This window comes from Natator depressus, chromosome 5, assembly GCF_965152275.1.
Source record: "Natator depressus isolate rNatDep1 chromosome 5, rNatDep2.hap1, whole genome shotgun sequence".
Lineage (NCBI taxonomy): Eukaryota > Metazoa > Chordata > Testudines > Cheloniidae > Natator > Natator depressus.
In genome coordinates this window covers 101,628,317-101,641,678 of record NC_134238.1, presented here as the reverse complement: position 1 = coordinate 101,641,678, position 13,362 = coordinate 101,628,317, and the positions used below count along the sequence as shown (strand labels likewise).

Sequence of the window (13,362 nt, the reverse complement as noted above, 5' to 3'; positions counted from 1 at the left end):
ATGCCCTGATACAGTCGTCAACTGTGTATATGGCTGGGGGGACAGCAGTACTGCAGTTAACTGTTACTTCTGTATCCTCTCCACCCACCATACTGCTTGTTAATCTCCCATGTGTGGAATATGCATCGGGACCTCACTCAAAGAAGAAATGCAGGTTACTCACGTGCATGGTGTGCATGCATATCCCATGTGTGGAATACAGATAGGGACCACACATCTCAAAGAACTGCAGTTACAGGTAGGTAACTTCCATTTATAGTCACCCAGAAAAGAAGTATGAAAAATGTATAAGTACAGGATTTGTAATTCCTAGATTTTTGGAATATGTGATTCACACTAGGCCTTGTCTACATTGGAAAGTCTTTTTGGTATAATCTAAGGTGTGAATTATTAAACTGGTGTAATGCTCCATTTGGACACTCTTGTCCACTACTTTTGTGTTTTTCAGTTGTGACCATCTAGTCTGATCTCCTGTATGACACAGACCATAGAACTTCCGCCCCCCAAAAATTCCTAGCATATCTTCTAGAAAAACATCTATTCTTGATTTTAAAATTGACAGTGATAGAGAACCCACCATGACCCTTGGTAAATTGTTCCAATGGCTAATTATCCTCACTGTTAAAAATTTATGCCTTATTTCCCATCTGAATTTGTTTAGCTTCAACTTTTAGACATTGGATCATCTTATAGCTTTCTCTGCTAGATTGAAGAGCCCGTTATCAAATATTAGTTCCTCATGTAGATACTTCTAGACTATAATCAAGTCTCCTCATAACCTTCTCTTTGTTAAGCTAAGTAGAGGTAGTTTGTCTGGCAAGGGGTTTAACCTAAACCGAAAAAGGCTCTTTGAAAAATAAGAGAATAAGAATGCTCACAGGGTTGGGGGGAAAAAGTGTTCGGTACAGGTCTAACGAAACCAGTATAAGGTAGTACCAAGTTCCTGTGTAAACAAGGCCTAAAGAAGGGTTGACTCAGTACTTTAGAGGGAGATTAATTGAGTTTCATTGAGTGTTAATTTCCTGTAAACTCCTCCTAAATTCCTGCTCTCCAAAGTCTGTTGCTGCCTTTTTCCCTTCCAAAGCTGGAGGCATCTGTTTACTGTCACTAGAGCTAAAAACTGCTTAGACGTCCATAACAGCCAATTCAGTAGTCCTCTACTTTCTGCCATACTTGAGCTGTTCTTAGAAACTTAGGCTCAGTTTAAAAGTCTCCATACAGCCTCTCTGGTCATTCTGGGGACAAGTTCAGAGGATCTCCCCTCTAAGCTTATGTCTACACAGCAACTAGACACCTGCAGCTGGCCCTTGCTAGCTGATTAAGGCTCACAGGGCTCAGCCTGCAGGGCTGTTTCATTGCTGTGTAGACTTGTTGGCTTGGTTTGGAGCACTGGCTCTGGGACCCTCCCACCCCATAATGTCCTAGAGCTCACGCTCCAAACTGAGCCCGGAAATCTTCACAGCAATTAAACAGTCCCTTAGCCTGAGCCCCACGAGCCCAAGTCACCTGGTGTGGGCTGGCCTCAGGTTTTTATTTGCTGCGTAGACATATCCTAAGTGCTTCAGTCAGGCAAACTATACATTACATCTCTGGGACTATTGCCAGTGTCACTGGGCTACACTGACCTTATTCAGGGAGTAGCAAGTACCTCTTATAAAACATTTGGAAAGTGCAACCTGGGGACAGTCTTTCTTCCCTGAGTCCGTGGGGCTTAGTTTCTTTGCTTTGTAAAATTGTTTTACTTGAGTTCAACCTCTGTACTAGGTCCAATAAGCATTGATGTTTAAGAAGGTCTGTTTGTGTCCTACAGCAATATCTAGTGGCCAAATCTGCGCAGGTGTTCAGGTACCACGATGCTGGGGACCATATAAGTAGCTTGATAGAAACACATTTTCTAACATACCGTGGAACCGGGGTTCTCAACCTTTTTTCTTTCTGAGTCTCCCCCCCCCCCCCCCCAACATGTGAAAAAAACTCTATGGCCCACCTGTGCCACAATAACTGTTTCTCTGCATATAAAAGTCAGGGCCAGTGTTAGGGGATAGCAAGCAGGGCAGTTGCCCAGCACCCAACACCACAGGAGGCATTGTGAAGCTAAGTTGCCCAGGCTTCAGCTTCAGCCTCTGGTAGTGGGTGTTGGAGCCTCGGAGTTCAGACCCAGGTGGTGGGGCTTTGGCTTTCTGCCCTGGGTCCCAGCAAGTCTAATGCCAGCCCTGCTTGGCGGACTCCCTGAAACCTGCTCGTGGGCCCCAGATCCCTGGTTGACAACCACTGCCAGAGAACAGTGGTTTTCAAACTTTTTTTCTGGGGACCTAGTTGAAGAAAATTGTTGATGCCTGTGACCCAACGGAGTTGGGGATGAGGGGTTTGGGAGGGGCTCAGGGCTGGGGCAGAGGATTGGGGTGAGGGCTGTGGGCTGGGGCCAGCGCTGGGACAGGGGGTTGGGATGTGGGAGGGGGTCAGAGCTCTGGGGTGGGGCTGGAGATGAGGGGTTTGGTGTGTAGGAAGGGATTCCAGGTTTGGGGGGGGGGGCCTCAGGGCTGGTGCAAGGGATTGGAGTGCAGGGGGGGTCAGGGCTCTGGGGTGGAGCTGGAGATGATTTTGGGGTGCAGGTGTGTGGGGGCTCAGAGTTGGGGAAGGGGATTGGGGCATGGGCACGGACTTACCTCCAGCAGCTCCCTGTCAGGCGCAATCGGGGTGCACCGTGGACCATGCTGTGCCCCAGAAGCAGCCAGCAGCAGGTTTGGCTCTTCGGCAAAGGCGCACAAGCAGCTCTGCGTGACTCTCGCCTGCAGGCACCCCCCATTGGTTGCTGGCCAATCGGAGTGCAGAGCTGGGGCTCAGGGCGGGGGCAGTGTGTGGAGCCCTGTGCAGAGTCCCGTGGCCCCCCTGCCTAGGATCTGGACCCGCTGCTGGCCGCTTCCGGGGCGCAGCGTGGTGTTGGAAAAGGTAGGCACTAGCCTGCCTTAGCTAGGCAGCACCACCGATGAGACTTTTAACATCCCGGTTGGCAGTGTTGACCAGAGCAAGGCGAACCAGCGCCTTACATGCGGCGACCCAGTAGTGTGTCACAACCCACAGTTTTAAAAACGCTGCCATAGAAGACCTTACGCTGTGCCAAAAATGTGTAGGCGGTTGTGGTGGGCATTTCAGAATCAGTTCTGACTTTATCAGGTTGCACAAAATATTCCAAATGCCTGATGGTTTTTCTGTTTGTTCCTCACTCTTCCAGCACGTGAGCAGAAGATTTTATGGCCTAAATGGAAATTTGGTAAAAAGTGACTCTGGAATATGGATTAATGGGTTGGACTATGCTGGAATATCTCACATCACTCCTCACGTACCTGAACTCAATGACACTATCAGAACTAATTGTGAGGACAAAGCCCCTCTCTGTGGCTTTCCTTGGATTCTTCCTGTGCACTTTCTTCTCAGGTAACTTTCTTCTCAGTAATGCCACTGCCTGTTAGGGCCACATGGAACTTAATTTCCAAGACGCACCAGACACTTTTGCAAAAGATCCATAGAAGGATGAAGAATAAAACTCATTTTGTAACGTTTTTGTCTGTCACTGCAAAAGGCTTTCTCTTTCATCATATTATAATGTCCCTGGCTGCAAGTGTTTTGTCACAGAAATTTTATGAGAAAACATTTGATAACTGATGTCATGGTCTCGTGTCCACCCAAAGGGTAGCAATTTGGACATCTAAAAATTCCTTACTTTGGTTATTGTTTTAGCTTGTTCTACCTTAAGTTAACCATGGCTTGGGTCAAAGAGAATGAGGTGAGGAATAAAGGCATGGTGGAGGCAATCCTGCTGTTCACTGAGTGTCCCTTTTAAATGTTTTGATTGTGGCCACAGACTGTGAAAGCATTAATCTTCACCTCTAGGGTGAATGGCACTTGAACACTACATTCTGTAATAGCAAGGCCACCCAGCCTTGTACAAAGACTTGCATTTTGCCCAGAGTCTGTAATCTTTTAGCACTATAAGGTAAAAAATGCTTTTTATTGTAGAAAGAACTGGTATCTTCCTGCTGAAGAAATTTCTCCCACAAACCCTGTTCACTTTAAACTTCTGGCCAAAGAGCAAATGCACTGGGATTCTACAAAGTTAACCTTTGAAGTATCAGGTGAGTGGCTATCTGTCTATCTGCCTCTTGTGATTGTTATGCTCATTATAGGCTTAAATTCTGGTATTGAAAGTGGCTATGCTATCCCTAGGATAGTGGAGTGATTGGCACTAATGCATAATTGGGAACCTGGCATCAACTAATTCAACTTCCCAGGCACTCGAAAAATTGTGGCTATATTGCAATTGTAAACTTAAAGGCTCATTTGAATTAACAATTGACTTTTGTTAGCTAGAACTTTTTAAAGCCCATTTTATAACTCTATCCCATCCACCCCCCTTTATTTGTCTTGCTGCACAGGATCCTCTATGGCTTCTGCTACAGACAGGAGAGCTGCTTAGTTCTGTATCTCATATTGAGAGAGACAACTGGCAGCGCACAGACGAAATCTCTCATACAAAATGAAATTAAACAGCTGATTGGGGCACAGAAGAACCCATAGTAGCTAGAATGCAGTAGAAATGTGTTTCTCTTCACCTTCTTCTGCTAATACATCCAAATACATTTGCCTGTCTGATGTTGTAGGTCCCAGTCACATGTCGCTGTACATTCGACCACATGAAGGGTCAACACTGTCCAGCTGGTCTCTTGGAGATGGAATTCCTGTTGCTAATATAGGAGGGGATTATTTTGTGTTTTACGCTCATGGGCTGCAGGCTGTGGCATGGCGCTTCTGGATAGAGTTGAAGGTAAGAGTGAAAAATGTTTGAGAAAACTTTAAAAATAAACCCAACTTGCTTTATTACATAGATTAACAGAATGTAGAGATGAGATTTAATTGTCTTTTAGTCTGTCCTCTGTGGGCTGATACAAGGCTGTTCCTCACTGTGTGTGTGTGTGTATATGTGTATATATATATATATATATATATATATATATATATATATATATATATATATATATATATATATATATATATATATATATTTTAGTGCATTCTCTTGTCAAATTTTAAATGACCCAAGGGTGGGGCTTCCATTATTTCCTTTGATAGACTCTTTTACAGTCTTCTGTCTTGCCATTAGGATTTTTTTATATTTAGCTCAAATTTACCTTTTTTTAATAGTATCTCACTGCTCCTAATCAGAGCAGTTTTGTTGTAGTCTAAATAATTCCTCCCCCTGTACTATGTTTACTTGCTTTGGGAAACTAGGACTCTTTTAAGTAGCAAATCCATTCCCTGAGAAAGGGAGGGAGTTACAGGCTTTGTTTTGTAAACTTCCTGTGGATACGTTTACCCTTTTAAGGTGCCCCTTTGAGCAATTCCCAGTTTGTTTTCCAAGGTGAATGTTGATGGGACCAGGGTAGTCATCTCTCATCATCTTACCTAAAGTTTCCCAGAAATAATTCACAGCATACCTGGAATCTTTTATTGCCATAAAATTTAAGATGTCTGATTCCCTTGGAAATTTTTATAGGGAACCACACGGGTTCAGCAAGGGTTCATTCCTGGATAAGGTATTCTGATCACTTGCCAAATGATCTTCCAAGGTGGAGTAAAGAGATACTCACCAGTGGCCTTGCACCCAGTTGTGCCAAACAGGAGTCTGTTTTATACTGGAGCTCTGCCAGACGGACAAAGAAATTTTATTTGTTACCTGAACACGAGATTGAGGAGTTGGGAAGAGCTCGCAAAACTTGTAGCCCCGCTTTGGTAGCTATGATCAGGGGGCTGAACTCCTTTGTATAGTAAACTTAAGGTAAATTAATTTCATTTAGTTGCTAGGAAAGGAACTCTGGTGCTGGTGATGAGTGAGCCTGCTGCAGGGTCCATCAGAATCATGACAAGTAGATTGATCCAACAGGTGAAGGAGCAGCCTTTGGAAGCTTTTCACAGTAACTCTCTTCAGGCAGGAAGATTCACTTCCTTGTTTGTATTGGAGATTTGATCATACTGACCTCTTCAAGGATACATGGGCCAAGTCCTGAGCACAACTGAATGTGTGCAGTCTTAAGTAAATGGCATTGTACATGTGCAGCGGAATACAGATCAGCTGGGATATTGGGTCAATACCAATACATCTGTTGATTCTCTCTTCTATCAGGGATCTCCATTCTGCAGAGTCTCTTCTGCATGATGGTAAATTGATTTTCTTTCACATTAGATAATACTGCTGGTATATCTTAACAGACATTAAGAAGGCTTTTAACTTTAAAAATAGTGAACCATGGGGCTGATGTAGTATATTGGACACTAGCTGGCTTGTAGGAAGACTCAGCAGGGGTATCTGGAATAAATGGTATCTAGAACCTATGAAGAGGCCAAGGTAAAAGTAATGCTTGGTAAATTTGGCATTGCCTTTTCTCACTTTCAGGCTTCAGAAAAGCACTCTGATGGAATGGTTTCCCTCGCCATAGCAGCACATTATTTCTTTGGGGAAGATCAAAAGTCACCTCAGCTGTATGCCTTAATGGAGAGATTTCCAAACTGGACATTTCCTTCCGGTTGGGTCTGCACCTATGACCTCTTTGTCTTTTAGTCTTGCAGCAATGCAAAGATGAAAGATTAGTGTCACTGTGTCAGAAGATTCAACTCTCATTCATGAGTTCATTCTGGCAAGGTGCACAAGATGGTTTTCACAAATCTGTGGCAAACATTTTGGACACAAGATTGTTTCTGTGGTAGCTTGACTGCTTAAAGGATAAGCAGGGTTCCTGTCCTCTTTCTCTGGGAGTGGGTGGTCTTGCCCTCTCGGGCTGGGGGAGAAGTGCCTCCATATTTATGCAACTATAATTCAGCTGTTTCTCGCACTGACGTGGCAGTTTGACTAGTGTGGATCTAACATGAAGACTGCATGTGGGGAGGTAACTTTAATGAGGGTCTTTGTAAAGGAATTCCCACAATGTTGTAAAATACTCATCAGGTTTTAAATACATATGGATGCTATCACCTACGAACACTTAGTCCTACCTGTCCTATTAAAATAAAATAAGGTTTTGGCTAAAAGATTTTTGATCATGTATGTGATGGAGCCAGAAGCCTTTTTCTGAGTAAGTATTACTGTGACCTCTGGATGAAACAGTTTTGAAGTAGTCACTTAGGCTATGCTGTGTCCTTGGAAAATTTCAAAGACTTGAAATTTCATGCCATGAAACTTAATGATCAGTCTGTTATTTAGATCACTAACAACTTTTCTTTTCCTGTCCTCCACTGTTCTGTTTAAAGATGTTTATTGGTCACTTCCTTTCTCTGTCCTTGTGCTAACTCTTTACCACAGTGACTTTTGAGTGGAGGAGGTTTGACCAAATCATACAGTCTTCTACTTATTTCCCTGTTGGGATCTTGCAACCTGTTTCAAGTACAACATGAAGACTAGACTCGTACATGAGATGCAGGCATGTGGCATTGTCGTGTACATCAGAGCACTGAGTCACACTCTGGCCTTTTTTTTTTTTTTTTTTTTGAGTGGGCATCTTGTAACCGCTTGATTACTAGTTTCTAAATTGGTGTTGATTATAAATCTCTATTTAGCATACTGGATTATTTCTATCTGTATATTTTTGATAAGTACTTTTATGTAGGTTTTCTTGGTTGGTTAAGCGTAATTCATTTCATTTCACTTCATTTCATTAATACTTTGGTTCCGTGTTTAGTTTAATTTAAACAAAGTGCTTTCCATAAGGATTTATGTAACTATTGTGAAAAGAGACTTTTAAAGCACATGAAGTATCTGACATTTGTGGAGAACTGTTCTTAACTTAATCTTAAGAGCATGGGATTTTCAAAAGCACAAGTGATTTAGGAACACAGCTCCCATTTAAAGTCAACAGGGCTTGTGCTCCTAAGTTAGCTATGTGTTTTGGAAAATTCCACCCCTCTAGAAAAATGCAGCCACCAAAAAAAACTGGAATCTTTGATTTTTGTTTTCCTAAACTGTATCTGTAAGCTGGGGAAGTAGGGAAAATTTTTAGACTGTTGGGAAACTTCTCCAAATTAATTCCAGCTGTTTGTGCTGATCATTCTCTAGCACAATGGCATGAACTTAGTGCTTTGTTCATAGAATATCAGGGTTGGAAGGGACTTCAGGAGGTCATCTAGTCCAACCCCCTGCTCAAAGCAGGACCAGTCCCCAACTAAATCATCCCAGCCAGGGCTTTGTCAAGCCTGACCTTGAAAACCTCTAAGGAAGGAGATTCCACCACCTCCCTAGGTAACCTATTCCAGTGCTTCACCACCCTCCTACTGAAAAAGTTTTTCCTAACATCCAACCTAAACCTCCCCCACTGCAACTTGAGACCATTACTACTTGTTCTGTCATTTGCTACCACTGAGAACAGTCTAGATCCATCCTCTTTGGAACCCCCTTTCAGGTAGTTGAAAGCAGCTATCAGATCCCTCCTCATTCTTCTCTTCTGCAGATTAAACAATCCCAGTTCCCTCAACCTCTCCTCATAAATCATGTGTTCCAGCCCCCTAATCATTTTTGTTGCCCTCCGCTGAATTCTTCCCAATTTTTCCAAATCCTTCTTGTAGTGTGGGGCCCAAAACTGGAACACAGTACTCCAGATTAGGCCTCACCAATGTCAAATAGAGGGGAACGATCATGTTCCTCGATCTGCTGGAAATACCCCTACTTATACAGCCCAAAATACCGTTAGACTTCTTGGCAAGAAGGGCACACTGTTGACTCATATCCAGCTTCTCATCCACTGTAACCCCTACGTCCTTTTCTGCAGAACTGCTGCCTAGCCATTTGGTCCCTAGTCTGTAGCAGTGCATGGGATTCTTCCGTCCTAAGTGCAGGACTCTGCACTAGTCCTTGTTGAACCTCATCAGCTTTCTTTTGGCCCAATCCTCTAATTTGTCTAGGTCCCTTTGTATCCTAGCCATACTCTCCAGCGTATCTACCACTCCTCACTTTCACCTGAATAAAAATTGCCAAATTATATGCACAGGAGTTCTTGTGTATGTACCAGTTAAAGCAAACACGCTGTAGTGTTGTGGATATCTATGTGAGAAATTAATGGTTAAGATGACATTCCTCATGACTTGCAGTTGGCCCTGCAGGATGATGGTTCTCATGATCAGGTTTATTAGCTGCTAATTTAATTTTTTTAATTGTTCAGTTAGAGTGTACTTAACCAGCATGGAACAAATCAGAATATTATGAGGATACATTTGTAAGGTGTTGCATGAGTGAGATTCTCACAGACCAATTAAAGTATCTAATTGTTTTGGTTTGTGTACTGCATAAAGGAAAGAAAGCCACCAGACTAACACTGTTGGCTCAACAGCACCTGGTCTTTCATGTACAGTGCTTATCCCTATTCATTTAGAGTACTTAACTATAAATAGGGGTGTATTATTAGTAATAGTTTTGCAGAAATCTGAGTCTTAATAGCTTTCTTAAATGTATAGTAAGTCTCATTAAATGTACTATTTTGTACTCCACTTACACTAGAGTTGGCAATTAAATAATGATTAAGGCTGTACCAGAATCATTCACTGTCTTCCCCAAAATTAGTATTTTTATTGTGCCTCTAACTTGTAAACTTAAAAAAACAAGTGCAAGAGGAGTCCATGGGGAGGGGGGAAATGTCAGTGTGCAGCATGCAGACAACTTCTGGAACTTCAGTGAAGCAATAACTATATTTTGTTACTGAAAGAAAAAGTAAAATGGCGTTGCTAACTCAGGATCACCCTTTATTAAATAACAGAATTAAATTGTCTGGGAAGACTTACTGGAATTCCTGCCTTATTAACATGCCAATTCTGTTACTGGGAGATTGATTGATTGTTTTTGTTTCTAGCACTGCAAGCCCAAACCTTTTACTTGAGACTTGGGGAATTACAATTACTGGTAAGACATGGCATGAATGAAGAGCGTAAAAATATTCTCCGTGAAGTGTGGACATGGAGTAAGAGGGCAACATGTCTGTGTATCTTAGTAGGTGAGCCTGCTTAGTGCAGCATAGGTTTGCTGAATTATTTAGCAGGTGTCAGGGTAACAGGCATCTAAAAACTGCAATGATACAAATCACGTGTAGGTAATCAGATGCCAAAATGGCAGTGGGATTCAGGTATATTGGTTATGTTGAATAAAAACTGATACCAATGCAGTTTCTTCTGTATTAGTTTTTTCTTTGAATTCTAGAAATAATTCTGCAAGCCCTACATGCAACTCACTCATTTCACACTATAAACAGTGCAGCCTTCAGTAAACCATTTCAGGAACTCACCTACCTTTTTTAATACTGCAGTTTTCTTGCCTCAAACTCCTAATAAAGCACAGTGTTGGACTTGACTGCCTTTGTGACATGCTTCATAACTAAATTGCAATATGCCCATAGGCTGTCACACTCATGCATTGAGTTGAAAGGTAAAGGTGCACTGTGGTGGAAGCCTTTCTTTACTTTTTGTGGTGCAGTAAGCAAGTAGTGGATTAATTGTTCCATTTGAGGTGGTAGAAGTTTCTAGAGGTCTAGTCTTTTTAAAATTGCTTTAGTTTAGGCTAACTCTTACCACGTGAGACTTTCCAGGAGTACCTGTAAGTCTTATTAATTTAAACCTTTACCAGTGGTGTGTTTATATAAATAAACATAAAAGTTTCAAAATAAGTTAATTATGTTACAGTAAGTGTGGATCTGTGCATTCTGTACACATGGATCCCACTCTTGTACACAGGTGATCAGAATCTTTTAACCAGCAGTGTGTGTTTGGGGCTGTGGATGTGCTCTATATGGCTTCATGCCACCCCTCTTGAGGGTGCAGCATCCCCATCTGCGTATAGAACATCTTGAAGAACCTCAGTTACTGTCAGGTAAGTAAACCATTGTTTCTTTGAGTATTTGTCCGTATGTATTCCGCTCTTGGTGATTACTCAGGCTTAACTCTTCTAGATCATGAGATGGGAACCTATTGAAGTAAAGACTAATACTGCTTGACCAAACTGGGCAGCAGAGATGGAGGCTGATACCTGTGAATAGAGATCCATGCTGCTGCTCAGCATTTCCAGGTTAGGCTAGAAACTCTGATCTCCTGCATAATACAGGCTCTGGGAGTCACGTGAAATAATTCCTGCTTCAATTCCAAAACCTATGGTTGACAAGAGCACTGGTTTTCAATCTGTGGTCTGCCGATTATATCTAAGGGATTAACGAAAGATTGTCGTTACTATACAACAGTGGTTTTCAACCTGTGGTCCACACACTGCGTAAGATTTCCAAAGGGGTCTGCAGATGAAAAAATGTTGGAAGTCACTGGACTAAAGCATATCTTTTGATTTAAGATTTCCAGCGAGGGAGAGTCCACCACAACCCATGGTAAACTGTTCCTCATAGTTTTAGTCTGAAGCACTTTTGCTTCAAGCTATTGGATTATATTTCTCTGCTAAATTGAAGGGCTATCAAATTTGGGTTCACAGTGTAGGTTTTAACTTGATCAGTCTCAGCACCTTGGAGTCTTATAATGCACATTTTCCAATAACTCAGCTCTTCTCTCCACAATTTAGGAATGATGGTGATAAATTTGAACACAGCTGCACCAGTGCGGTAATATAAATTTCCTCCTCCTGCCTGTAGATCCAAGGATTGCATAAGGTTTTTTGGCTACAGTAGTGTTCATGTTCACCTGATTAACTCTTGAGTCATTGCATCCCAGGATTGATTCCCCATCGTGTAAGTATGACCTTACATTTGCATCTTGACCCACTGTCACTATTTACTAAGCCCCAAACTGTCTCAGTAATTCTTTTCTTCCAGTTAATTGATAAAATGTTATATCAAGCCAATTCCTGCTGTACCTCATAGACAAACATGCAGCTGTGTAAGTCCCAGGATAAGGTAGATGAGACAGTATCTTTTATTGGACCAACTTCTGTTGGTGAGAGGAAACCTTTATATAGAACTCTTCATTAGTTTAATATTTGCTATGTTCATTGGGTATCTACTCTAACTTTTTAAGCCCAGATTTGTAAAACTATTGAGGCACATGAGTCTAAATTCCATTGTCATCTGATGGAATTCAGACTTACTGCTTTAATAGCTTTTGAAAGTAAGATCAATTAAGCATAGCAATGCTTAAGTAGCTTTAAAAATTTAAAAAGCCTTAAAAGTGATGATGTACCACATCACGTGCCTGAGAGAAGCCTACACTCAGCAAGTACTGCAATTTGGCACAAAATTAAGCTCTAGAAGTGGGTCCTCCACTAATAGCATTTAATACTTCCCTCTACAAGATACTATTTGAAATTACATTAAGATCCAATTAATTATTTTGCCTTTCCCTAGCCACATATCGCATTAACCAAGAATACTGTAAGTTTTTAGTATTGCTTTTACTAACAGGACAGCTAACTTGCTCAATTTTACAGTAATTTACTCTGTTCATTTCAGCAAAAGCTATGACATTGGTTAAGAAATAAATGTATGAAGGAAAAAACCTGTATGCTCTATTCCAAAAAAGTGTCCAGGTTGGCTTTTAAGTGTTTAAGATGCTTTGCATTAGTGAGATCACTGCAGATGATTATTGCAAGGCAATTTCTTCTATGTCTGTTCAAACTACATATAGAATAGCAGTTCTGTACATGTTGAAGGGCTTTACAATTTAGTGCTGTGAGGGGAAATCAAAAACTTTAGGAGGCTTATGGCAGTGATTCTCAACCAGGGGTACTTCAACTCAGATATTTGCCTAGTTTTACATAAATACTAGTAAAAAGTCAGTACAATGACTTGTTTGTACTGCTCTATGTATTATTTACACCGAGAGAAGGATAGCCATAGACACTGAAATTTCAGTACAGTATTTTACTATGGTAAACAAGAAAGTGAGGTGTAATTTGGGGGTACACAAGACATATCAGATTGCTGAATGGTTGAGAATCACTGGCTTATGGTGAAAAAAGTTACAGCACAAAGTTCTAATTATAGTAGTAGCTGCCATTTTCCTACAGTAGGAAAAGTCTTGAGTATAGTTTCAAGGGACTTCTGTTCAAACCTAGGGTGACCAGACAGCAAATGTGAAAAATTGGGACAGGGGATAATAGGAGCCTATATAAGACAGACCCAAAAATCAGGACATCTGGTCACCCTGTTCCAAGCTCACTTCAGGTGGGGGCAGATCTACCTTTCACTTCTGAAAAAGTTACAGGAGTAGAGTCTGAACTTCTGTTCAGACTTTTTCCAATCCATTAGTGCAGCACTCAATTTGTCATTTAAAACTGACAATTTATTTCTGGATGGTAAGTTGGATTTTATTTTTCACTTAATGTATACTAGTTCAGCCTGTTTT

The 13,362-nt window shown here is 41.5% G+C and overlaps 1 protein-coding gene across 4 annotated transcripts in view; it reads left to right on the top strand.

The window, feature by feature from the left end:
* Positions 1-7,080, top strand: part of ERMP1 (endoplasmic reticulum metallopeptidase 1) — a 51,921-nt gene extending 44,841 nt beyond the window's left edge. For all 4 annotated transcript variants that reach the window (XM_074953326.1, XM_074953325.1, XM_074953324.1 and 1 more), the window contains exons 12-15: positions 3,233-3,435; positions 4,018-4,133; positions 4,659-4,822; positions 6,449-7,080. In XM_074953326.1, coding sequence (XP_074809427.1) covers positions 3,233-3,435; positions 4,018-4,133; positions 4,659-4,822; positions 6,449-6,613 — 648 coding nt within the window. In that variant the 3' untranslated portion in view covers positions 6,614-7,080. The remainder of the gene's footprint in view (positions 1-3,232; positions 3,436-4,017; positions 4,134-4,658; positions 4,823-6,448) is intronic.
* The last annotated feature ends 6,282 nt before the right edge of the window (positions 7,081-13,362 follow it).